The sequence below is a fragment of the Lutra lutra genome, chromosome 9 (assembly GCF_902655055.1).
Source record: "Lutra lutra chromosome 9, mLutLut1.2, whole genome shotgun sequence".
NCBI classification, from domain to species: Eukaryota; Metazoa; Chordata; class Mammalia; order Carnivora; family Mustelidae; genus Lutra; species Lutra lutra.
Window position 1 is genome coordinate 39,807,186 of NC_062286.1, and position 24,169 is coordinate 39,831,354.

At 38.8% G+C, this 24,169-nt stretch overlaps 1 protein-coding gene across 1 annotated transcript; it reads left to right on the top strand.

Moving 5' to 3' along the window:
* The first annotated feature begins 601 nt into the window (after positions 1 to 601).
* Positions 602 to 23,701, top strand: RNF103 (ring finger protein 103). Its single transcript, XM_047744200.1, has 4 exons — positions 602 to 1,833; positions 4,361 to 4,500; positions 13,984 to 14,099; positions 20,603 to 23,701. Exons 1-4 carry the CDS (start codon positions 1,608 to 1,610, stop codon positions 22,176 to 22,178), a joined length of 2,058 nt encoding a protein of 685 aa, XP_047600156.1. The 5' UTR covers positions 602 to 1,607; the 3' UTR covers positions 22,179 to 23,701.
* The last annotated feature ends 468 nt before the right edge of the window (positions 23,702 to 24,169 follow it).

Genomic DNA, 24,169 nt, shown 5'->3' on the forward strand with positions numbered 1-24,169 from the left:
AGCAATGTTTGTCCTGGGAACTCACCGACCCAATACCCGGTTTTTAACACCCCTAACATTGAAGAGGGGGGAGGAAAAATTATAACAGGAGGGACAAGTGAGCCTGGTTCTAACTCCCGTTTTGGCCAAACCTCCTCCAATACACGTCGAGCACAAACTACATTTTCACTCGAGAAACGGAAAATCATTGTTTCTACCCTCTCAAACGACTAGGGGCCCCAATTTTTTCCACTGCACCAGGACCTAGCATGAACGTACTCATCTAGTTTTAACCGATTTAAGAGGATCATTTAACTGCCCTATTTGTACGAAAAATACACAAAGTGACAGAGTCCAAAGTCCAACCCTTAGCCCAAAATCATGTGCTGAACATCTTCAGGGCAAAAGGAAAGAGTGAAGAAGGCACTGGACAGGCAACTTTGGGAGCTGTTCTGAAGCCCAACCGAGGTTGCGGCCCCGCACGGCTTTCCAGACCCCTTGCTTTAGCCGCCCGCTTCCCCCTGCACGCCCACTTCTCCCCAACGCGGCCCGGGCGAGCTCTCCATCGTGGCTCCGCCCCGGCCCCGCCCGAGGCCCCGCCCCGCCGCCGACGTCAGTTGTTATGTCTCGGCCCGGGCCGCGGCCCCAGCTGATCCTCGGCTCCCGAGGCGACCGCCGCGGCCTCGCGAGGTGGCGGGGGCGTCGGGGACGGCGGCCGAGACCCGCGCCGCCCATCTGAGCGGGGCGGGCGCTCCGAGGCCAGGAAGCCGCCTCAGGGCCGCCCGGGGAGCCGTCTCAGGCCTGTTTTTGCTTTTCTTCTTCAGGACCGTCGGCCCGCGCGCTCTATTTCTCTCTGCAGAGACCGCGACGCCCCCTCCCGGGCCGGGCCGCAGTGCCCGCCCGCCTGAAAGGCGCCGCCCGCCGGCGTGAGAGAACCTGGAGCCGCTGCCGCGGTGCTCGCCTCGCCTTTCGCGTATCCTGGGCGGCCGGCGGGGCCTGGGGCCTGGGCTCCGGGCGCGGCGCTGCGGCGGCCGCTCCTCCCCGAGCTGGGCCCGGGGCCTGGCCGGGCGGAGCGCCGCGCCCTCCTGACCAGCCGCCGCCCGCCGCCGGTCGGCCCCAACCGCCTCCCGGGCTCGCCGCCCCTCCAGCCCCGGCCTCCCGCCAGAACCCCGCTTCCTTTGTGGATCTGAAAGATTTGGGGGGGGGGGGCCTCTTCCCTCCCCCTGAGATTACGGTGCTGGAAGGCCGACCCGTCACCTCGGTCAGTGCCCCCCACCCGGGTAACGTCCCTCGTTTTGTTCCTCCCCGCCGGCCCTCCCGCGTCCCGCTCCTTTCGGTGTTTGACTGATGGGCTTTTTCTAGTTTTTTCCCTTTTATTCTCATCTCCTGACTGGCAGGCCCCGCGCGAGGCTCTGCGCCTGGGCCCCTCCTCCTCTTTTCCTCACCCCGGCACCGGGAGCCAAACCCCCAGCCCCGCGGCCGGCGATGGCGCCACAGTGAGGGCGGCGAGGCCGGACCACGCTGGGACAGTGCCCGCGCTCCGGCGGGCGTGAGCACACACTCCCCCGCTCTGCGCCCCTCTTTTTCGTCTTCCGAGCTCTCTGTAAAGAGAGAAGACGCAGGGAAAGATGTGGCTGAAGCTATTCTTCCTGCTCCTCTATTTTCTGGTCCTGTTCGTCCTGGCCAGGTTTTTTGAGGCCATTGTGTGGTATGAAACTGGCATCTTGGCCACCCAGCTGGTGGATCCGGTGGCGCTGAGCTTCAAGAAGCTGAAGACCATTCTGGAGTGCCGGGGGTTGGGATATTCAGGGCTACCGGAGAAGAAAGATGTCCGAGAGCTGGTGGAGAAGTCAGGCGAGTATCCGACGCCCCTCCACCGGGTGGAGGGGGTGACTTGGGCTTCCTCGTACTTGCTGTTTCCTCCAGAATGAGACATTACCTGGAAGGGTTAAGCCGACTACTCCGAGAGCTGTCCAGGTTTTCTACCAAAAAAAAAAGTGAATCCAGTTTTGAGAAGAGGGCAGGAATTATTTGCCCGGGTGTTGCTGTGTCTTTTTAAGCTTTGTTTTTTAAATAACAGATATAAGTGCAAGTTCTTAACATTGTTTACTAAGAAGCAATTTTTTTTAAATTAGGGAATGTCACCCAGTTGCAGACAAACTAGGAAGCATTATTTGTCGGTTTAAATTCATAGGGATATAAGAAAAGGAAAAACCCCAAAACGTTGTCTGTAGATAGCAGTATTTGTCAGGATAGTAATCATAGCATAATGACAGGAGGAAAAAATGTTGGAATCCTTAATATCAAAGACGGCATTTAGGGCTAAGATTTAAATTTTAAATCATGAGTTTATAGAGAAAGTATTAATTGTATACAGTATTAGCTTTCATACTTTATGGTGAAAATAAAGTGAATATGTTTTGTGAATGCCTACCTTGTCTTGTTTTGGAAGAGTTTATATTTCTGTCAGTGTTTAAAGAAATCTTTATGTCTTGGATGTAAACTTTTATTTTTCCTTTTAGAAGTCGGATACAGGGGCAGCCTGGGTGGCTCAGTGGGTTAAAGCCTCTGCTTTCGGCTCAGGTCATGATCCAGGGTCCTGGGATGGAGCCCGGAGCCCCACATCGGGCTCTCTGCTCAGCAGGGAGCCTGTTTCCTCCTCTCTCTCTGCCTGCCTCTACCTACTTGTGTCTCTATCAAATAAAAAAATAAAATCTTAAAAAAAAAAAAAAAGTCGGATACAGCTGCATCAACTTAAATGGATTGAGAATAGAATGGAAATAGCTAAGAGAATATTTAACATCTAAGCAGTGGCATTGTCAGTGACTGTTGGTTTGGGGGTAGGATTGAATGAGAAATATGGTTAATTTTTTTTCACCCCTGGACAAAATATATCTTTGTTTAGGTAAATGTCTAGAAGGGGAATGTACTGTAACTTGAGAAAGACATTCTGGGTTGCTGTAGGAAGCAGTTGAAACTGATGGTTATCTTTATGGTTTCAAATATATCTGTCTGCTGTGTCCTTTACAAGACAGTTTTTTTCCTTATTTAGTACCCTGTAGCCATTAAGAATACTAACTCCAGACGACTTTAGCACTATATATTTGCAGATTGAGGGTTGTCAAATTTGTATCTCACTACTGGAGTAGAGGAGGGAACCCTCTGTAGATATGATGCTTTTTTTTTTTTTTTTTTTTTTTTTTTTTTTAAGAAAATGTAAAACCCATTTTTTTTCCTTGCCTCTTGTTTACTCACTGGTTTATGGTGACTTCTACCACAGGGTGGGGGATGGGAAATGAGTAAAGTAGATCTCTAATAAATGAATTTCTAGGTTTAGAAGTATCAGAACTACCAAAGCCAATCATTTCTCATGGTAAAAAAAAATTAGTAACACTTTTTTCTTTGACTTTTATTTAGTGTTGCTTCCTTTGGGCCTAAAAATACTTGTCACTGTGGGTATACAAGGAATGCACATATCATTTAAAGAATACACACAGCTCACAACAACATGACTAGGATCACACATTTTATAGCAGAGAGGCCTTGGTGTAGTAATTTAACTTTATAATTTAAATGTTTGCTGTAAATGATTTTGCTGCAGTCGTGCTTGTTTTAACATTAAGGCAAAAATTAAAGTAATTTGACAGTAGCGTTTACTTTTTATTTGATGACACAAGCTCTCAATTTACACTGTAAATTTGAGTATTAATGTGGAGGTTTTTTTCTTACAGGTAATTTTTTGTATCTAACCTTTAAGTCTTAAAAGCCTTATGCTATTTTAAGCAAGTGATAATGGCAAACTCTGTAAACCCATTTCTAAATCTTGTGAGTCAGAAGTATATAAATCATACTGTTTAAAAATTATTTGAAGCCCAGCATGTTACACACAAAACGAAATAATACCTTGACGGCTTTTTGGACTTTGCAGGAAATTAAGTAATTTCCTAACAGGTTATGTGATGACCCCACTAGAATATAAGCTCCAGAGAAAGGTGGATTTTTGTCTGTTCATTTTTGCCTGACACTAGTAGGTTCTTATGACATATTTACTGAGTGAATCTTAAATGGGTATGTTCAGGTTCTACTTTTCTTTTTTATAGACTGAGATGAAAGGTGCTGTGATAAGATTTTTTAACAGTGTAAAATGGAATTATTATTGAAGTTGGGAATGTAGATTTTTTTTTTTTAAGATTTTTATTCATTGAGGGAGAAGAAGGACAAGCACAGGGGAGAGGCAAAGGGAGAGCAAGAGAAGCAGACTCCACTGACTGGAAGCTCATGACCTGAGCCCAAGGCAGACGTTTAACCACTGAGCCACTCAGGTGCCCCAGGAATGTAGAATTTTAAATCTAACTGGTGGTTTTTTTTTTAATTTCTTCAGGTGACTTGATGGAAGGTGAGCTCTATTCTGCCCTCAAGGAAGAAGAAGCATCTGAATCCGTATCTAGTACCAATTTCAGTGGTGAAATGCACTTCTATGAGCTTGTAGAAGACACAAAGGATGGCATCTGGCTGGTTCAGGTATAAGAAACAGTGATAGAAGTAAAATTATTTTTTACCAGAATAGTATTCACTAGCCAGCTAGTGACACTTCTGTGTACCTGTGTCATTTTTCTTAAACATAAGTCAGCCCTCATAGGGAGGCTCCAGTGACCTCTTAAAGAGGTTTTGCAGACCGAAGAAAATGAAAATTGAAGAGGGGGGAGAGAAAGCTTTGGGAAAACAGAGTTGACAAATCCATTGTAGTTGTTGGATCTTCATTAAAGTAAGAAACACACAGATATATTCCTTTTGTTGAGCTATTTGCACTGTTTCAGTTTTGGTTAACAGTTTTTAATTCAGTGATCCAAGCGGTTTTTGTATCTAAAGGAAGAACCTGGAAGTCAAAGTAAGAAAATCCTTCTATTGGGGAAATAGACAACTTTGTGACTATAGAGGATGAGATATTGTGGGAAATGGTGGGGAGTGCTCATTACTCAGCTTGTGAAATTGATGAAATGATCATTTTAAACCCTAAACTCTTGTGATATCAAAACTGTGAAATTTAATTAGCATATTAGAGCTATGTAGAGCTATGAAGGGCCTAAAAAATAGTCTTTCATGCTTCACAGAGTGTGCTTTATATATCACTCATGGTAAATGAGTGGGCATACATTATCATTTATGGATTTTAATGCAAATTAGTAAAGTCAATATTATATTGAACATGTAATTTCATAAATATTATTTAGGGCAAGGCTAAAGTTAAATTTTTAAAAAATATAAGATCACTTAAAGTAAAATATCAAATAAACTAACAGCATGATTTTGGCTAAAATTATGATATTGAATCAGGATCAATCCCAACGGCCCCAGATTTCTTGTCTACTACTCTTGTCATTCCACTCTAGGGTTGGCTAAGTTGATTCACAGTATAAAAATCAAAGCGCTTCTTCATATTTCTTTCTGAGGACAGTAATGTCAAAACACAGTAAAAAAAAAAAGCTAGGAGTTCAGAAACCTTAGATGCAGATCTGGTCCTGTCGTAGATTTGCAATATAATTATGGATAGACAGATTTTGTCTTGTACACTGGCCTCAAATAAAACTACACATGTAAAGAGAATGGAATAATACTGTGGTCCACGGAGTTAAAGATTAAAGAATTTAGGTTGGGATTCTCTCGGGTGATTACATAAGCTATTCACCACTTTCTTTGACATGCAGTCTTCCTATTGTGTTGACCTTTTACCTGTCAAATAATCTAATTCTGTAATTTTTAATTCAGCAAAGGGAGAACCTGGAGGTTATGGGTGTAGTCTGTGCATTATCCATCAAATTCTAGTTATTTCTCTGTCAATTAATTGTATTTGAAAAATAAACTAGCATCTCTAAAGCTTTAATTTATAGTAAATAGTTATTCCATTTCCTTTCCCAGATATTTATATCTGATGGTCTGATCAAGAAAGACTTGTTGGCTTTGATAATTTTTAATTTTATTTACTGATACTGAGTTGATAGCCTGTCCCATTTATCTGTATTCTCTATCTAAATGTTTCTCCATATGTTGAGTGATCCCATAAAGATGAATGCTAATAGATGCTGAACACCTTCCAAACTTGAAAAAGCCTGTCAAAGTTCAGATACTTCTTTTGGTATATAGGATTCTGCCTATAGACAATGAACATATTCTGGTTCACTAATTAACATATATTCTAGGCTTATAAATGATCTACTGTTTTTTAATGTTCTTTTTTTTTTAAGACTTTTTAAAAGAAGTTTTTATTTACTTATTTGAGAGAGAGAAAGAACATGCACAAGCAGGGGAGACTGGGCAGAAGGAAAGGGAGAAGCAGGCTCCCAGCTGAGCAGGGACCTTCACTGCTCTTTAATGTTAATTAAAGATAACCATCGGGGGTGGGGGGGCGCCTGGGTGGCTCAGTGGGTTAAGCCTCTGCCTTCAGCTCAGGTCATGATCTCAGGGTCCTGGGATCAAGCCCCACATCAGGCTCTCTGCTGAGCAGGGAGCCTGCTTCCCCTCTCTCTTTGCCTGTCTTTGCCTACTTGCGATCTCTCTCTCTGTCAAATAAATAAAATCTTGAGGAGAAAAAAAAAAAAGATAACCGTGGGGGCGCCAGGGTAACTCAGTTGGTTAAGCTTCTGACTCTTGGTTTCAGTTCAGGTCATGATCTCACAGTTGTGGAATCAAGCCCCTCATGTGAGCGTGGAGCCTGCTTCACATTCTCTCTCCCTCTCCTCCTCTGCCCCTTCTTCTGCTTGCGCACTCGCGCACGCGCTCTCTCTCTCTCTCAAATAAATAAATAAAATCTAAAAAATAATAATAAAGATAAACATAAACTCTGTTAGTAGGTGACAAAATTCAACTAGTTTATTTAGCAGTTAGTTGTATGCCAGGCCCTGGAGATATACCAGGAACATACATCAGGCTAAGTCCTTGCTTTCTCAGGCACCTCACATTCCAGTTGGGAGAGGTATGCAATAAATAAGTAAATATTTAATATAGCATCAAGTTAGTGGAAAATACTAAGAAGAAGAAGAATGAGATAGAGAGTGGCAAAAAATTCTGATAAAGGGACACCTGAATGAAATGTAGAATAATGAATGATAGTGAATGTTAGCATTATAAATTCTAATCTCTAAATTATTTTCCTCTAAAATATTTTTTAAGCCTCATAAGGTATTAGTAGTTGAAAAATGACTCCTAAGGAAAATGGAATGTATTTATGTGGTTTTCCATGTGTTAATGATAGTAGGACATACATTTAATTTTTCTAATGACGTTCAGGGTTTGCACTGATCACCAGTGTCTGGCTTGTGTCCCTTGGGGCCAGTCGCTTACATCTGTCAGATGGCTGGCTTGGGTTAGAAGAATAATCTCTGGCAGGACAACTGAGAAGATTGAGATTGAAACCCTGTCTTCTGGCATTCTGAAGTCACCAGCTAAGCTAATTAGCACAAACATTGGTTTAAGCTCTTAAAAGAGGGCTGTTGGTTTTTTGTTTTTAAATTGAAAATGTCTGCTAGAAACAAGATAAGTATTCTCTCGGTTGCTTGTCATTCTTTCAGCTCAGGTCATATTTATGATAACTTTAAAAAATTCTCTTCTTAGTGATTTGAATTATTCATTTCTATTTACTTTAAAAGAACCTGACTAATTTCAGTTTGCTTTGTCATTTTTTTTTTTTTTTTAATTTTTGATCATGCATAGATCCTGGCCAGTTCAGTCCTTTTTATATTGCTTTTATTTTAGGTATGCTGTGTAAGAAATATTTAAGCATATCAGAGTTCTTTCCTTTCCTCCCATTTTTCTAATATTATACTTTACTCCCATGAATTGTGGTTTTCTTTTGCATTTATTGAGAAAAAAATGTAGCTAGATGGCATATAACTGATAATAAACACTTTAGATTTATAAATCATGTCATTGAAAGGATGTCTGGATTTGCTTATTTAGGGAAAATGTAACTTTAATAAATGGGTATATGACTTAGCTATTCTATCACGTGGTCATTTCATTTTTCTGCATAGAAAAATTCATTTTTCTGAATAGATTAGTAATCTGGGTTGATTATAGATTATAGATTGGTAATCTAGGTTGATTATCTTTTTTGGTGACACCACATGTGGAATTGTGATACTACACAAGAAAAATTGAATTTGTATAGTTTATTTAATTCTTCCTATATTTCTTATAATTTGTATCTTATGTGCAATTCATGCTTTTATTTTCTGCATGATACATGTTAATGGCCTTTTTATTTTTCTCTTCTTAATTGTTTAAGATGTATTAAGGCCCATGAATTATCCTTACATTGAACCAGAGTATTAGGATGCTCCTTTTCGTGTCAAGCTTTTCCATGTCTGTCCTGTATTCTCTGTAATATGAGGTGAAAAGAAAAGAACTAATTTTAGTTTTCCAGGCAGCAACACATATGGAACATCTTTATCATCAATATACTATGTAACCCATGGAACAGCTGAGTCCTCTTTTTTTCTAACAGTTCTTTGTAACATTCTGAGCTTTCCTACTTTGTTCCTAACCTCAGCTCATATCTCTCGTCAGTTATTTATCTTTTAGTGTTGTGGATTCTTTGGTTTTTACCACCACCTAATCTTCTGAGCGTCACAAATTAAAGATAGTTACTTTTTTTTTTTTCCTGTTCAGAAAACACTTAGAGAGGCAGATGGAACAGTGGCTAGGCTTCTGAAATGGAAAAGTTAGCATGCTCTGTGGGTTTTTGGGTTCATCCTTATCTTAACATTTCTATTTCTCCTTTCTCAGCCTGTTCAAAGAAGGACTGTGATATTTGTTCCCTACTGGCTTTATCCCCATCATAAGGAATTTACCGTCACTAGAATTGAGGTAGCAGTGAAAAACATCTTGTGATTTAAAGTAAAGCTTTGGGTCAATATTTGCTGAAGTATTATGTTACTATATCTCGTGTTTGGCTAAAAAGAGTTAATAGCTGTCTTAAAACTTGTTTAGCTTTGTTCTAGACAATCGTTTTTTCCATGGAGAGTCTAACCTATTAATAAATAAATAAAAGTAAATAAGTGTCTTTCTTGACACTACCCTAAAGGTAAAATACATGGTAAGCCATTTTATCATTTATTTTGTACTGGTGAAAAACTTTTACTTTTGTTTACTCATAAAGAAAGCTAATTGGGATACCAAAGAAATAATTAAATGCCATTTAATTTTGTTTCTGTCAATCAATCACTCATCCTCACGTTTAATGATCTTATATAAAATTTGCATATATTTATTTAAGTTGGGCTATGATTTTGAAAGTAGAAACTCCCCATTAGTAATGAAATATAGGGGGACACCTGGGTGGCTCAACTGGTTTAAACATCTGCCTTCGGCTCAGTTCACAGTCCCACGGTCCTGGAATCGAGTCCTGCATGGGTTGGGAGGCGGGGGGAAACCTTGCTCAGCGGGGAGCCTGCTTCTTCCTCTGCCTCCTGCTCCCCACTGCTTGTGCTTTGTCTCTCTCCCTCTCTCTCTTCTCTGACAAATAAATAAAAAATCTTTTAAAAAAATAATGAATACTGACAGATGCAGAAAATATCATAGCCCAGCATTCCTGTTCTATGGAGTTTTGTTATTTAATTTAGCCTAGATTTATATGGCAGATGTTCTGATTAGTAATAAAACCCACCTCTAAAAATTAGGCAAAAGTATATGGGTTTTTTTCTTATACAAATGTAACACCTGTAATACAGGGAGGAAGGGAATAACGATAACCTGAGGTGTAGTTTTCTTGAAAGTTTAACCGACCACACTAGGTGACATCAGAGAATATGGGCGGTTTAGCATCACATTATCCAACAGTCTAGTTCCATGCATGGTGTGCTGGAGCCAGCTTATACTGCTTCATGAAGGGTGATTGTTAACATCTCTTCCCAGCTCCATGTTCAGAGATAACATGTTGGGAAATTGAAAGCACATATGGTAGTATTTATACCAAGGAAATCACAGTAATAGAAATAAGAAGTTCCTTTTTCTTTTGGAGAGCTAGTTATTAATGTCTACCTGCAAACCACTGGTTTCATCCATTCATCTAACCATGTAACGAATATTTTTTGAAATCTAATATGAGCCAACTGAACCTTGGGATTAGCACTGAGGGTACAAAGGTGAATAAACTATAGCCTGTGCCTTAAGACAGCTTAGAGTTTGGTTTACTAAAATGTGTAGACCAGTAAAAATCTTAGTATATGATTATCTTTCAGCTGAGTTAGATGGCCCGTGATGGTGCTAGCATCTTAGGAGATCCTAAAGAACTCTATTAGACTGTGAAGTGGAACCTAGGAAAATTGTGGTGATTTTTTTTCCTGGAAAAAGCGCATATATGTATAAATATATATATATATATATATAATTTTTAAGGGTTTTATTTATTTGACAGAGAGAGAGCGCAAGTAGGCAGAGCAGCAGGCAGAAGGAGAGGGGGAAGCAGGCTCTCTGCTGAGCAGTGAGCCCAGTGCGGGGTTCAATCCCAATACCCTGGGACCATGACCTGAGTCAAAGGCAGTCACTTAACTGACTGACCCACCCAGGCACCCCTGGAAAAAGTGTATTTTTAAATTCATTGAATTGAAAGTCCTCATATCTGACTGGGGTCCAAAACATTAATATACAATTGCATAGCAAGGTACTGTTTGTGCTAATGTTTGTCCAGAAAATATTCCAGATGATAGGTTGCTAGGGAAGGGACTTATAACACATACCAAAACTTGGTGGCTTTAGAGAACTTTAGTCAGATATAAAAGAATGAAGTTACTAAGCTGTAAAAAGCTGAAATAATTTAGGTCAGCATACATGTTTAATGTACCCAAATGAATTAGACACTGTACTAGCTGCAGGAAATGCAATGGTGAGCAAGTGTAGGAATGCCAGTTAGAGAGGCAGATACCTAGGGAAGAAAGAAGGTAAGATTCCTTCACTTCCAGCTTATGCTACCAACTCTGTTCCAGACTTGGAACTCAGGCTGCACTTTCATCTAGTTTTTTTCTAGTCCTGAAAATATTTCCTGCAGAGAACACATCTTTCCTGAACTGCCAAGGAATATGTCTCTACTTTTAATAAGACCAGCAATGTGAGTGCCACTCAGAATCATCATGCATACTTTTGATATGAGCTGTAAGTTGGGAACTCTTACTGGTGTGACACAGTAGTAATAGGCCTAGAGTATTTGTTAGTGCCATGTGACTCAGCCAGGTGGGTTATTTTGTGAAAATATTAAAATTTTTTTTTTTTTTAATTTTTTTATGTGACAGAGAAAGAGAGATCACAAGTAGGCAGAGAGGCAGGCAGAGAGAGAGGGGAAAGCAGGCTCCCGGCTGAGCAGAGAGCCCGATGTGGGGCTCGATCCAGGACCCTGAGATCATGACCTGAGCCGAAGGCAGTGGCTTAACCCACTGAGCCACCCAGGCGCCCCAAAATATTAAAATTTTTAATGGTGATTTAATTCAACTTCTATAAAATTTAATTTATGCCAAACCTTAAGTTGAATAATAGAACTATATAGGACATTGAACAGAGCAATTTCTAATTGCATAAATATAACTTCAGAGTTAAATAAAATGCTTTCATGCAATGAATGCCTACAGGAGTTTTCATTTTTGTGTGGCCCTCTGTGTTAGGGATGATTAAACTCTTCAAAAGCAGGTGTGGGTACAGCTTGCTGAATAAATAAGGCCCTGGGGTTACACATTGTCATGTACCTGCTCAGATGTTCCTACCTCTGATCACAAACATGTGTTGTCTATGCTGTAACCAGCAGTGCCTGCCAATGACCCCCTCTCATTCCTACTTCCTTTCCTAGAATTGAGCTCTTATAAGTCTGAAAGATACTTGTACAGTGGTCAGGATATTCACTGAAAGATGCCCCTAGATTTAGGGCCATACCTTACATTGATTAAAACAACCTCTTAATCAACCCCTTGATGGAATGTCATTATAAACACTGACCTGAAATGTTTGGGTCATTTGCAGCCTTGATCAGGAAATGGGAGTGCAAAGAAGTTCTTTAAGAGTTATTTTTAAGGGACGCCTGGGTGGCTCAGTTGGTTAAGCGGCTGCCTTCGGCTCAGGTCATGATCCCAGCATCCTGGGATCGAGTCCCACATCGGGCTCCTTGCTTGGCGGGGAGCCTGCTTCTCCCTCTGCCTCTGCCTGCCATTCTGTCTGCCTGTGCTTGCTCTCTCTCCCTCTCTCTCTCTGACAAATAAATAAATAAAATCTTAAAAATAAAAAAAAAAAGAGTTATTTTTAAAAGTAGGGAGTAGGGTGGTATATGATTGCACGGAGACTTCTTAAACCTTCTTAGTAATCTGAAAAATAAGTTCGTGATTTCTTTGATTACTTGTTGGAAAGAAGAACTACCATATTGACTCTTGAGTAGTAGGGGGAAAAGGAAAAGAAATGCCTGCCCTGCTTTTTCTCCTGATTATTCAGATAAAATGTATCCAAACCTTTTGGACCATGGAAAAATGAAAACTAGGGACTTAGCGGGTAACATAACTGGCATGAACTTCCTCAGAAAGAGCTTTCATGTCCTCAGATTACCCTTTTTCTGCTTACCTCCACCATCTGAGCATTTGAATAAATAATTCATGTCTCCCTCAACAAGACCTCTATTTTTACTAAAAAGCACATTTTAACCATTTGTTTAATGCTCTAAATTGTGTATATGTTTGTGTATTTATGAAGCATCAGAGTTACTATAAAATGTTATGTATAGCATGTAAGTCTCTGTAGATGTGGGGATGATAGTAGCAATGGTGTAGGGCAGGGATTAGTGGACATAAAGTGAATTTCAAGTCACTTGTCACCACCACGTGCTCTGTCTCTTTGTGCTGCCCTTTGTTAGGCTTCCCAGCAGAGAGGCCGCAATGAGGTAGCTATACCACTCTTGTGTCTCCCAGGGGTATATACTGGCACTCATTTCACTCATGCACCTGGGATTTCATTTCCTGGAGGCATTGTGAACATGAAAATGGCCCTTCCTCCTAGAAAGGACCCCCGAGTATTGTGTTGTAATTTTGAATTAGATAACATCAGTTACATAGCCTTTGTAAAAATAAACTTGGCCTATATACCCTAGGTTTAAAATAAATCAAACAGATGGTTTTGTGAAGACTAGAGACATTTTGACTTTCCTTTAAGTTCCTGTTTGTTTTTGTGTTTTTGTTTTTAACATGTAATTTTGTTTTTTATTGCTGTGTCTGTTGAAGTCCTGCCTTCATTCAAAGCAGAAAGATTAGGGAATAAAAGGAAAAGGTGTTAACGATTAGAAAGTCTTAAGAAGCCATGACTCATTTTGGAGGTTAATTTATTAGAGTTTTTTCTTTTTCCTTCTTTTCTTTTTTTAAAAACATCTTTTACTTCTCCCAGTCTTAACTTGTGTTTAAAAGCTATTTGCAGATTTGAAGTAGAAGTGTAGAATTCATTACGATAATTTTTTTTATGTTAGAACCTTTTCATGATTGTTAAAGAAAAAGCTGTAGAAGTAATAGTATTGGTTTAGTTAAAGCATAGTTTAATAGAAAACATGTGTTTGACTCTCGGATCCTTAACAACACTTTAAAAAAGTGAAATTTGAACTCATTGAACCCACATATGATAATTTCTAGTCAGCTTTATTTGGATTATTGTTTAAAATTTTTGGAGCAGAGAAATGCCTCCAAAGGCCATTTACTTCCTGTGTAACTTATTTCTAGAGAATAGACCTACAGGGTGAAGAATGTGGCTAGCTTTTTAATATGGTTTTGATTCCCCCTCTATGTAACTGCCACAGAGTGTGGAAGTTTAATGCACTGTATTCAGTGTTTTAAGCCTTGTCAGCTGGACAGTTGTTCTTTCTACAAGAATTGCAGTGATGATGTAATTGGGAACAGAACCTGTTGCAAAAGATAAAAGTGTATTATAGATAGTAAGTGGTTAGTTTGATTTCATTTTAGGTAATTAAAGTTTCTGTTTTTCTTTCTGGGCAAACAGGTCATAGCAAATGACAGAAGTCCCTTGGTTGGTAAAATCCACTGGGAGAAAATGGTGAAAAAGGTGTCAAGATTTGGAATACGAACAGGCACTTTTAATTGTTCCAGTGACCCCAGGTGAGTTGATTAGGCATATCTTAGAATTTGAGTTCTGACCAGAATTGTCTTAACTAATGAAGACAATGATAGGAGAAGCCTATTCGAACTAAAAGCTAATCATAATGTTTCGCGCACTCTTAGTTATACTGGTGCTTGATTAATGGTGTTTGATAAACTGGCAGCTATTTACCTTCTTTCCGAGGTGACTTTCTCTATCACATTCTTCTATATTCTTTCTAGTGGGGGTGACTCAAGACTATGTCTTCAATCCTTTTAGTTTCACTTTTCTTCCCAAAAAGACTTCAGCACATTTACAGCTTTGTACTGATTGAAATCTTTTGTCATAATTCTAACCTCTAGTTTGCGTGAGGATGCTCATTTCCATCTGCCCTACTCCTACATGTGTCCTTTTCCCTACACTGTCCAAATTCAGATTCATCCTTTTTTTCTTTCATCTGGCATGTATCCTTTCTACCTTTCCTTTTACTGTTGTGTTTTGTTTTGTTTTCCCATTTTCTCAGACAAGAGTCCTTGCAGGCATTTCTCTTTTTTCTTTTGTCATCGTCTACAGTATTTTATCTGTTGTGTTATTTCTTGTTTCATTATTAAATTATTTCTTTGAATACTTTTTATTTTGGGGCGCCTGGGTGGCTCAGTGGGTTAAGCCTCTGCCTTCAGCTCAGGTCATGATCCCAGGGTCCTGGAATCAAGCCCCGGATAAGGCTCTCTGCTCAGCAGGGAGCCTGTTTCCTCCTCTCTCTGCCTGCTGCTCTGTCTACTTGTGATCTCTGTCTGTCAAATAAATAAATGATGAAATCTTTAAAAAAAATTTTTTTAAGAAATGCTTTTTATATCAATTTCTAGTGCCATCAAGTTTTAACTTTTACATATATTCATTCATTTAATTACTCTTTCAGTGAATATTTAATAAAAGATTAGCATGTACACCATGTTCTGTTTAGTGCTGAGGATGGGACATATGATGTGAATGTAGAAAACCCCACAACATTGGGTAGTTTCTAATGTAAGTAATAGATCTGATTTATCTATGTCCCTTATATGTGTCCCCAGTTAGAAGCCCGTTAGGCTGTAGAAAACCCTTCAATACTACTGTATTATACTACTCAGATTTTCCTTTCTTCTTTAAATCCATGTTTGCTTCATTTTACCTCAAGATTGTTTTGCTTTTTGGTATTATAGGGTGTGATCCACACCCTACGGTGTAGAGTCCCCCAAAGAACTGGAGATAAGAAAGTTCTTGTATCTCCTAATTCACAGTCTCCTCATCTACCCACGAAATTTGCATTCTCAAAAAAAAAAAAAAATTTGCATTCTCCTCTTCACCACAGAATCTTGATCATATCTAATGTCTTTTGTTGAAATGTCCAGAACAGCCCTAGTGTTAATGTTCTAATGAAAAAAAAAATTTGCATTCTCCTCTTCACCACAGAATCTTGATCATATCTAATGTCTTTTGTTGAAATGTCCAGAACAGCCCTAGTGTTAATGTTCTAATGTCCTTTATTTATCAAAGACAATTGCATTTGGTCTGATCTCATCATTCCCAAATAGTCTCTGAGTGAAAGATCTTTCTCCCCCATACTACTAATTGCTATACCAGAACAAATTAAAGTACCAATATTTTGATTTTTTTTTTTCAGGTAATCCCAAAAGTCAGTATCACTATTGTTTTTTTAATATCTTATTTATTTATTTGACAGAGATCACAAGCAGACAGAGAGGCAGGCAGAGAGAGAGGAAGAAGCAGGCTCCCCGTGGAGCAGAGAGCCTGACGTGGGGCTCGATCCCAGGACCCTGGGATCATGACCTGAGCCGAAGGCAGAGCCACCCAGGCGCTCCCAGTATCATTGTTTTTCAAAAAATATTCAGAATTGATTGTAAAAAATCCATGAGCTAATTAATACATTTCAACACTGTAACTTATAAATATATTAGAAAATATAAAGGTTAAACATATATTATAGTCTAATATAAATTGTTATATAACATTAAGAATTCAAAAATAAACTAAGCACAACAGAAAATGATAATCTATTAATATGAAAAACTGAAGGAAACAGTAGTATTTGACTTTTTTTGGTGTAATCTTATAAAGCAGAATGCATCAGAAGTATCATAATTGAGTCTAACAGATTTTAATGCAACTTTTTCTAGCTTTTCTTTGGAAAAACTCTGAGTCTGTACTAGCTGAAGAATGGAAAAGAGATAGTAAAAGCAACATCCATATATTTTTCTCTAAATCCTTCATCTTCAAATAATCTCACCTCTTATTTATGATAGAACAGATCATTTTTTAGAGAATTTTGCTTTTTGTGTTGATTGCAACTATTTTTTGTTATTAAAACACTTTTCGGGGCACCTGGGTGGCTCAATCAGTTAAGTGTCTGACTTGTTATTTCCATTCAGGTCATAATCTTATGGGTCATGAGATCAAGCCCCGTGATGGGCTCTGTGCTCAATGCAGAGTCGGCTTGGAATTCTCTGCCTCTCCCTCTCCTCCTTCTCCTCCCTCTGCACATGCACATATGGTTCATCCAAAGGTGAAGGTTTTGATGCATAGTTACTCATCAGTTTCTTTCTTTTTTTTTTAAGATTTTTTTTTTTTTTTTGACAGGGAGAGAGATCACGAGTAGGCAGTGGGGGGGGGGTGGAGCAGGCTCCCTGCTGAGCAGCGAGTCCGATGTGGGACTCAATCCCAGGACCCTGAGATCATGACCTGCACTGAAGGCAGAGGCTTTAATCCACTGAGTCACCCAGGCACCCCTACTCATCAGTTTCAATATTGTCATATTCATATTTCCTTTTATTGGGAAGGTCTTAACAACCAGAGTAACAACTATTGTTGCCATAAAAGCTGTGCTTAGTCAGGATCATTTTTTTTCTCCTTTTGAGGATTTTGGAGATACAGAAGAATAAAATAGATATGGAAAAGTGTGTTCAGAATGTCAATGCTGGGGTGCCTGTGTGTCTCAGTCTGTTAAGTGTCCACCTGTTGATCTCAGTTCAGGTCTTGATCTCAGGGTCGTGAGTTCAGGCCCTGCACTGGGCTCCATGTTGGGCGTGGAGCCTACTTTAAAAAAAAAAAAAAAAAAAAAAAGGAATGTATGACTGGGCAGGGAATAGTGTTTTTCAGCAAGTGTTTTAATCATATGTTGAATAATTGAGTCATCATCTTCATTTCAGATTTTTATAGACACCAAGCTCTCTGCTCCACTATTTGTATTGGTTTCTTTACTGGAGTTCCTTCTCTGGGGTGGTCTCAGGGCACCCTCTTCTGATGTGCTGGTCCCATTGGATAGCAGTACTTTCCTGACCTTGTTAGCTGCCCTAAGAATATTCAGGGCCACCACCTTCAGGCAGCACCTGACTCTGTTGGGCAGCAGTTTTAATTTCTGTGTTCACATACTCAACTTACCTCTCATTCCCCAATCAAGCAATATAGCTTACAGGGCTAAAAAAACCCCTCTGTTAACATCTATTCTCTTGTCATTTCTTGAAGAAAGTAGAAAACAAGGTGGGGTGTGTCTTTGAGGGGTTGGAGAGATGGGGGATAGTAAAGAGCAGATGGAGAACATTGAAATTGCAGGAGCTGAAAGGCAAGTGGGTCAGGAGGGCTTATGGTGAGAGTGAAAGGGTAGAGGGCCGGTGGAATAAGCAGAGAAGGGAAAGTGAAGGGGAGATTGGAGAGCGGGCCTGCAAAGTCAGTGAGGCCAATGACCTCATCTGAAGAAACCACATTACATAAACAGAAACACTAAGGTTTCTTTTTAAGTATTGAATGTCACACAAGAAACTGGAGTAACAAACTAACCATGTTTTCTATCATTTTAGTCTTCAAATTCTCTAGGAGATCTCAAAAGGCTTACTTGAAGAACTAGAGGTTATTTTTATGGTATTATCAATCAGGAAGGTTAAACTTAAAGCCATCACCCAACTGTGAACTGAAAAGAAAGCACGTGATACATTTTTTTTTTACATGAAGAAATGTATTCACTAAGACCTTCTTTGCCTATTTTATACAGTAAGGTTTCCTGTCAGAAAATTGGCATTTAATTTATGGCACAACTCAGTAGCCAATATTCTCTGAGGTAGTTATAGAAAGATTAAAAAGAATGACCATGAGTAGAAATGTGTCATCACAAGTGTCATATGAAATTTAAAAATTAAAGCTACTTAAAGATATTTAAGATGTAAATAAGGCAATTATCTATTTGACTTATTGCTTTTGGGGGTGGAGGGTAAAAATAGAATTCATGTCAATGAATTATTACTTTGCATTATACAAATACAGGGTTAAGGGATACAGGATATTTTCTTTGTAGGAATTTATAATTCTAGAACCGTTTCACTTAAAGCAGTATTGATATTAGTGGAATCTATACTGTTAAGGAAGTGAATCAACTCAACAAGAAGCTGAGTCATGGTCTGTGATTCTGAGTCACCCAGGTAGTTTCTCAGTCATTACTAACCTTGTCTTTATGACATAACATACTCTCTTCATTTATCTGAAGTTATATCACAAAATTCCTGAGATACAACTAATTGTATTATTTTTTTAATTGTATTATTAATACAAAACCATATGACCTATGTTGAGCCTTTCAGTCTGATCATATAAATGTAGTGTGCTTATTTCAATAAAATATAATCCATGCTGGGGCACGTGGCTGGCTTAGTCAGAGGAGCATGTGACTCTTGATCTCAAGGTCCTGAGTTTGAACCCCATATTGGGTGTAGAGATTACTTAAATAAAACTTAAAATGTGTGTGTGTGTGTGTGTGTGTGTACACACATGATGAAGTATACACACACACACACACACACATAATCCATGTTTACTAAGTAAAGCGTAACACTTATGATTTTATGATTTTTTTAAAAGATTTTATTTATTTATTTGACAGAGAGATCACAAGCAGGCAGAGAGGCAAGCAGAGAGAGAGGGGGAAGCAGGCTCCCCACTGAGCAGAGAGCCCAATGTGGGGCTCAATCCCAGGACCCTGAGATCATGACCTGAGCCGAAGGCAGAGACTTAACCCACTGAGCCACCCAGGTGTCCTGATTTTATGATTTTTATATCAATATTTTAAATAGCAAAATAAGAGGTTAAATATTCATTACTATCCATTTACAAATCTGTAATGAAAAAAATGTACCTGCGTGGTAGATTTTCTTTTTTCCAACTTTATTGAGTTAAATTTACATATCATAAAACTTCACATGGTAGGTTTTTGGGGAAAAAAAATACATTTTTTTAAAAAATGGGAAGTGCTGCACCTACAATCTCTCCTCTGTCCTACAACAACTGTTTTTGTTTTTCAGTATTTCCTTTCATTTCTCATCTAGTTTTTTAGGGGGAAGGTGTTGTCACAAATAGCAAGAACTTGTCCATTTCCAAAAGGATTGGAGTCATGACCACACTGGTTAAATCTAAACAAATGGGGGTGCCTGGGTGGCTGTCAGTTAAGCATCTGCCTTTAGCTCAGGTATGATCCCGGGGTACTGGGATTGAACCCCGCATCAGGCTCCCTGCTCAGCGGAGAGCCTACTTCTCCCTCTGTCCCTCACTCCATTCATGTTCTCTCTTGCTCTCACTCTCTCTCTCTCAAGAAAAAAAAAAAATCTTTAAAAAAAAAAACAACAAATGATTTAATTTTAGTTAAATTCTTCTATACTTACTCATCCTCTAACTGAATCTCTTCTTAATCTGAAAACTTACTTTGTTTCATCTGCATTAAATACTCCTCTTCATGATCTTCATTAAAGGGATGAAAGAGTACAAGAAAGTATGGGACTTGCTCCTTCTTAGGTGAGCTTTTGTATGAATTGCTTTTTACCGTGCCCATGTGTGTCAGGTATCGGGTGGGTGGTTGGGTTAATAAGTGGGTAGAGCTTGGCTCCTACCCTCAAGGAGCTTGCATTCAAGTCGGGGACTTGGCATGTAGGATAATCTGTTCTCTCTTCTTTGCCCATCTGAATCTAACCACCTTCAAGACCTCATTCAGTTCCCAAACCTTTCATGACATCTTCACCAGCTCAAACTGTCAGTGATACTCCTTTTTTTACCTTATTTAGTAATTGAATATATACGGTTTTATACTTCTGTTTTGTTTCCTTATTAGGATTTTAAATTCCTTGTGAACAAGAATTACTTTCCTATTTTTTTGATCTTATAAGCACATAATGAAGTAGTAGGCACATAAAAGATGCTGAAGTATTTACTGATTTCCTTGACTAAATTTAGCCTTTTCTTAAAAAAAAAAAAAAGAAAGAAACAGAGATATGAAACAAAACTACAAAAAGAGAGCTTGCTTTTGTTCTTGTATGACTGCCAGTTATTGGTACTGCTTTTGATTATTCGGAGGTTATTTGGTTTTGGGGAGAGAGTATCTTTCAGTGCCAATGAAGTTCATTAGGGGAAAACAAATTGTGCAACAGTGAAGATGAGCAGCTAGCTCATCCGTGAGCCCACCTTTCACTTAAAGTTTACTCTCTTACAGATACTGCAGGAGAAGAGGCTGGGTACGATCCACACTCATTATGTCTGTCCCACAAACAAGCACTTCTAAGGGGAAAGTCATGCTTAAAGAATATAGCGGACGCAAAATTGAAGTAGAGCACATTTTTAAGTGGATAACTGCTCACGCAGCTTCTCGGATCAAAACCATTTATAATGCTGAACATTTGAAAGAAGAATGGAATAAAAGTGATCAGTATTGGGTAAAAATATACCTATTTGCAAACCTTGACCAACCCCCAGCTTTCTTCTCTGCACTAAGTATAAAGTTTACTGGAAGAGTTGAGTTTATTTTTGTTAATGTGGAAAATTGGGACAATAAGAGTTACATGACAGATATTGGTGTATATAATATGCCGTCATACATTCTTAGAACTCCTGAAGGAATTTACAGATACGGAAACCACACAGGTGAATTTATATCCCTTCAGGCCATGGATTCATTTTTGCGCTCATTGCAACCTGAAGTAAATGATCTGTTTGTTTTGAGCTTGGTTCTAGTTAATCTTATGGCGTGGATGGACTTATTTATCACACAAGGAGCAACCATAAAGCGATTTGTGGTTCTCATAAGCACTTTAGGGACATACAATTCTCTATTAATTATTTCCTGGCTACCTGTGTTGGGCTTTTTACAGCTCCCTTACTTAGATAGCTTTTATGAATATAGCTTAAAATTGTTGCGATATTCCAATACAACCACACTGGCTTCATGGGTGAGGGCAGACTGGATGTTCTATTCTTCACACCCAGCCCTATTTCTCAGTACATACCTTGGACATGGTTTACTAATCGATTACTTTGAGAAGAAGAGACGGCGCAACAACAACAATGATGAAGTCAATGCCAATAACTTAGAATGGTTATCAAGTCTGTGGGACTGGTACACCAGCTACCTCTTCCACCCGATTGCTTCTTTTCAGAACTTTCCTGTAGAATCTGATTGGGACGAAGACCCTGACTTATTCTTGGAGCGGTTAGCTTTCCCTGACCTTTGGCTTCACCCTCTGATACCAACTGATTACATAAAAAATTTGCCAATGTGGCGATTTAAATGTCTTGGAGTCCAGTCTGAAGAGGAAATGTCGGAGGGTTCTCAAGATAATGAAAATGACTCAGACAGCGAGAGCACAGACACTTTTAGCAATGAAAAGGAAGTATTTGAAGATAAGCAAAGCATAGTTCACAATTCTCCAGGAAGAGCAAGTCACTGTGATGCTGAGGCTTGTTCATGTGCCAATAAATATTGTCAGACCAGCCCATATGAAAGGAAGGGGAGGTCATATGGATCATATAATACTAATGAAGATATGGAACCTGATTGGTTAACTTGGCCTGCTGATATGCTGCACTGTACTGAATGTGTTGTTTGCCTAGAGAATTTTGAAGATGGATGTTTGCTAATGGGATTGCCTTGTGGTCATGTGTTCCATCAGAATTGCATTGTGATGTGGTTGGCTGGAGGCCGACACTGTTGCCCTGTTTGCCGGTGGCCTTCTTATAAAAAAAAGCAGCCATATGCACAACACCAGCCCTTGTCAAATGATGTCCCATCTTAACTATGTGCAATTTGTCCTTTATAAGCTTTGAGTATCTTACAGCTTGCCTTTTTAATGTTAGTCACAATGTTTTTGTGGTTTGAAGTTTAGTTTAATGTTAGTGCAGTGACAGGAAATACACATTATGCTAATGTTGATGACAATTACTTGGTTGCCTTGTGTGTCAATTGAATGCATACTTAATTGTAAAAATTTTTATTTACAACATTGGAAATTCAGAAGTTAATGTTTTTTGTAAGCACAAAAGAAGTATGATAGAAATTTATCCTAGCAAGACTTCACAAGGTAGGATCAAATTCTAATGGAATTGAGGCAGTTTCTTATCCTAAATGTTTCCTCCCTTTTTACAATCTTTGTCCAGCACCTCTTGGTTAAATAATGTATGCTCTGAGACATGAAATTAAAACAGACCTATGAAATAAATTATTTTAAAACCAGAAGATTACAGCTTTTCCAATGTTAAGTTGTTTTGATGAGGAGGCTGAATGCTATAGGTGTTTTGCTAGTTTGTTAATTTTACAGGTAAGTCAAACATGATCCTTGACTCATGAGGAAAAACAAAAAGATGAATTATGATGCCAATACTAGCCAGAGGTGGCATTAATCAGCCTCTTAGCTTGGTTAGCTTTGATGGAGAAGAATTTCATGGTGGGCTCTTTCTTTTTTTTTTTAAGTATTAAGTCATTTATGAGTAGTATATTCATCTAAGTAAAATCAACTATAGCATATTAGCCACACTGATTACTTATGTTTTTCCTGACTTTAATTTTAAAAATTACAAAACTACAGAAAAATTGAAAACCATACAATGAGCATCCATTTTTCTAATTCACAAAGTGTATTTTGTTACCTTTGCTTTATCTTCTCTATGTGTATATTTATCTTTTTTCTTTCTTTTCTCTGAATGTTTTTTGTTTGTTTATTGCTGATCCCTTTGAAAATAAATGTTAGTCATCTTAGTTCTGCTTTACCACTGAATATATCACCATGTGTCTCCTAAGAACAAGAATTTTTTACCTAACTACTGTACCATTATCACACCCAAGATGTTTATTAACATTGACTCAGTAATACTTAATATATAATCCCTACTTCCCACTTGCTCCCAAAATATCCTTTATATCTTTATATGCTTTTGTTTTATTTTTGTTGTGAACCTCACACAAGGTTCATGAATTGGGTTTGGTTTTCTTCCTTTCATGTTCTCTTTAGAGCAGTTCCCTGCCCTTTTTTTTTTTTTTTTTTTTAAAGTAGTCTTCCCTGATAAATTTTTGAAGAGTAAAAGCTAGTTGGCTTATAAAATGTTCTACATTCTGGATTTGTCTGTTTCCTCATGATTAGATTTAAATTAAACAATATTGCCTGGGTGATATGTACCTCCCATTTGTATGTCATCAGTAGACACTTTGTATTAGTTTATCCCATTACTGGTGAAGCTAAATTTGGTTAAAGTAATATCTATCCATTGTAAGATACTTTTTCACTTAAGAGGGAATCTGTGAGGCTATGTGAATATCCAGTTTTTTAAAAAATTAATTCCAGTGTAGTTAACGTTTAGTGTTATGTTAGTAACCCAAAGTTTTTAACACCCACTGATGATTATTAGTCTAAATCAGGTATTAAGTAGGAGTTGTACCATGGGAATTTTCTTTTTTTTTTTTTTTTTTTAAGATTGGTTGATTTATTTTAGAGAGTGAGCGAGAGTGGGGGCGATGTGGGATTAGGAGGGGCAGAGGGAGAGAGAGAATCTCAAGCAGACTCCCCACTAAGCATGGAATCTGATTCAGGGCTCAGTCCCATGACCTTGAGATCATGACCTGAGCTGAAATCTAGAGTCAGATACTCAACTGACTGAGCCAGCCAGGTACCCCATAACATGGGGATTTTCTTTTTTTTTTTTTTTAAGATTTTATTTATTTATTTGACAGAGATCACAAGTAGTTGGAGAGGCAGACAGAGAGGAGGAAGCAGTCTCCCTGCTCAGAGAGAGC

Excerpts from the sequence above, each read along its gene's own strand:
- RNF103 (XM_047744200.1), top strand. The coding sequence starts at position 1,608 with ATGTGGCTGAAGCTATTCTTCCTGCTCCTCTATTTTCTGGTCCTGTTC. Across the intron at positions 4,501-13,983 it reads ATGGCATCTGGCTGGTTCAG|GTCATAGCAAATGACAGAAG; the intron begins GTATAAGAAACA and ends CTGGGCAAACAG. Across the intron at positions 14,100-20,602 it reads AATTGTTCCAGTGACCCCAG|ATACTGCAGGAGAAGAGGCT; the intron begins GTGAGTTGATTA and ends ACTCTCTTACAG.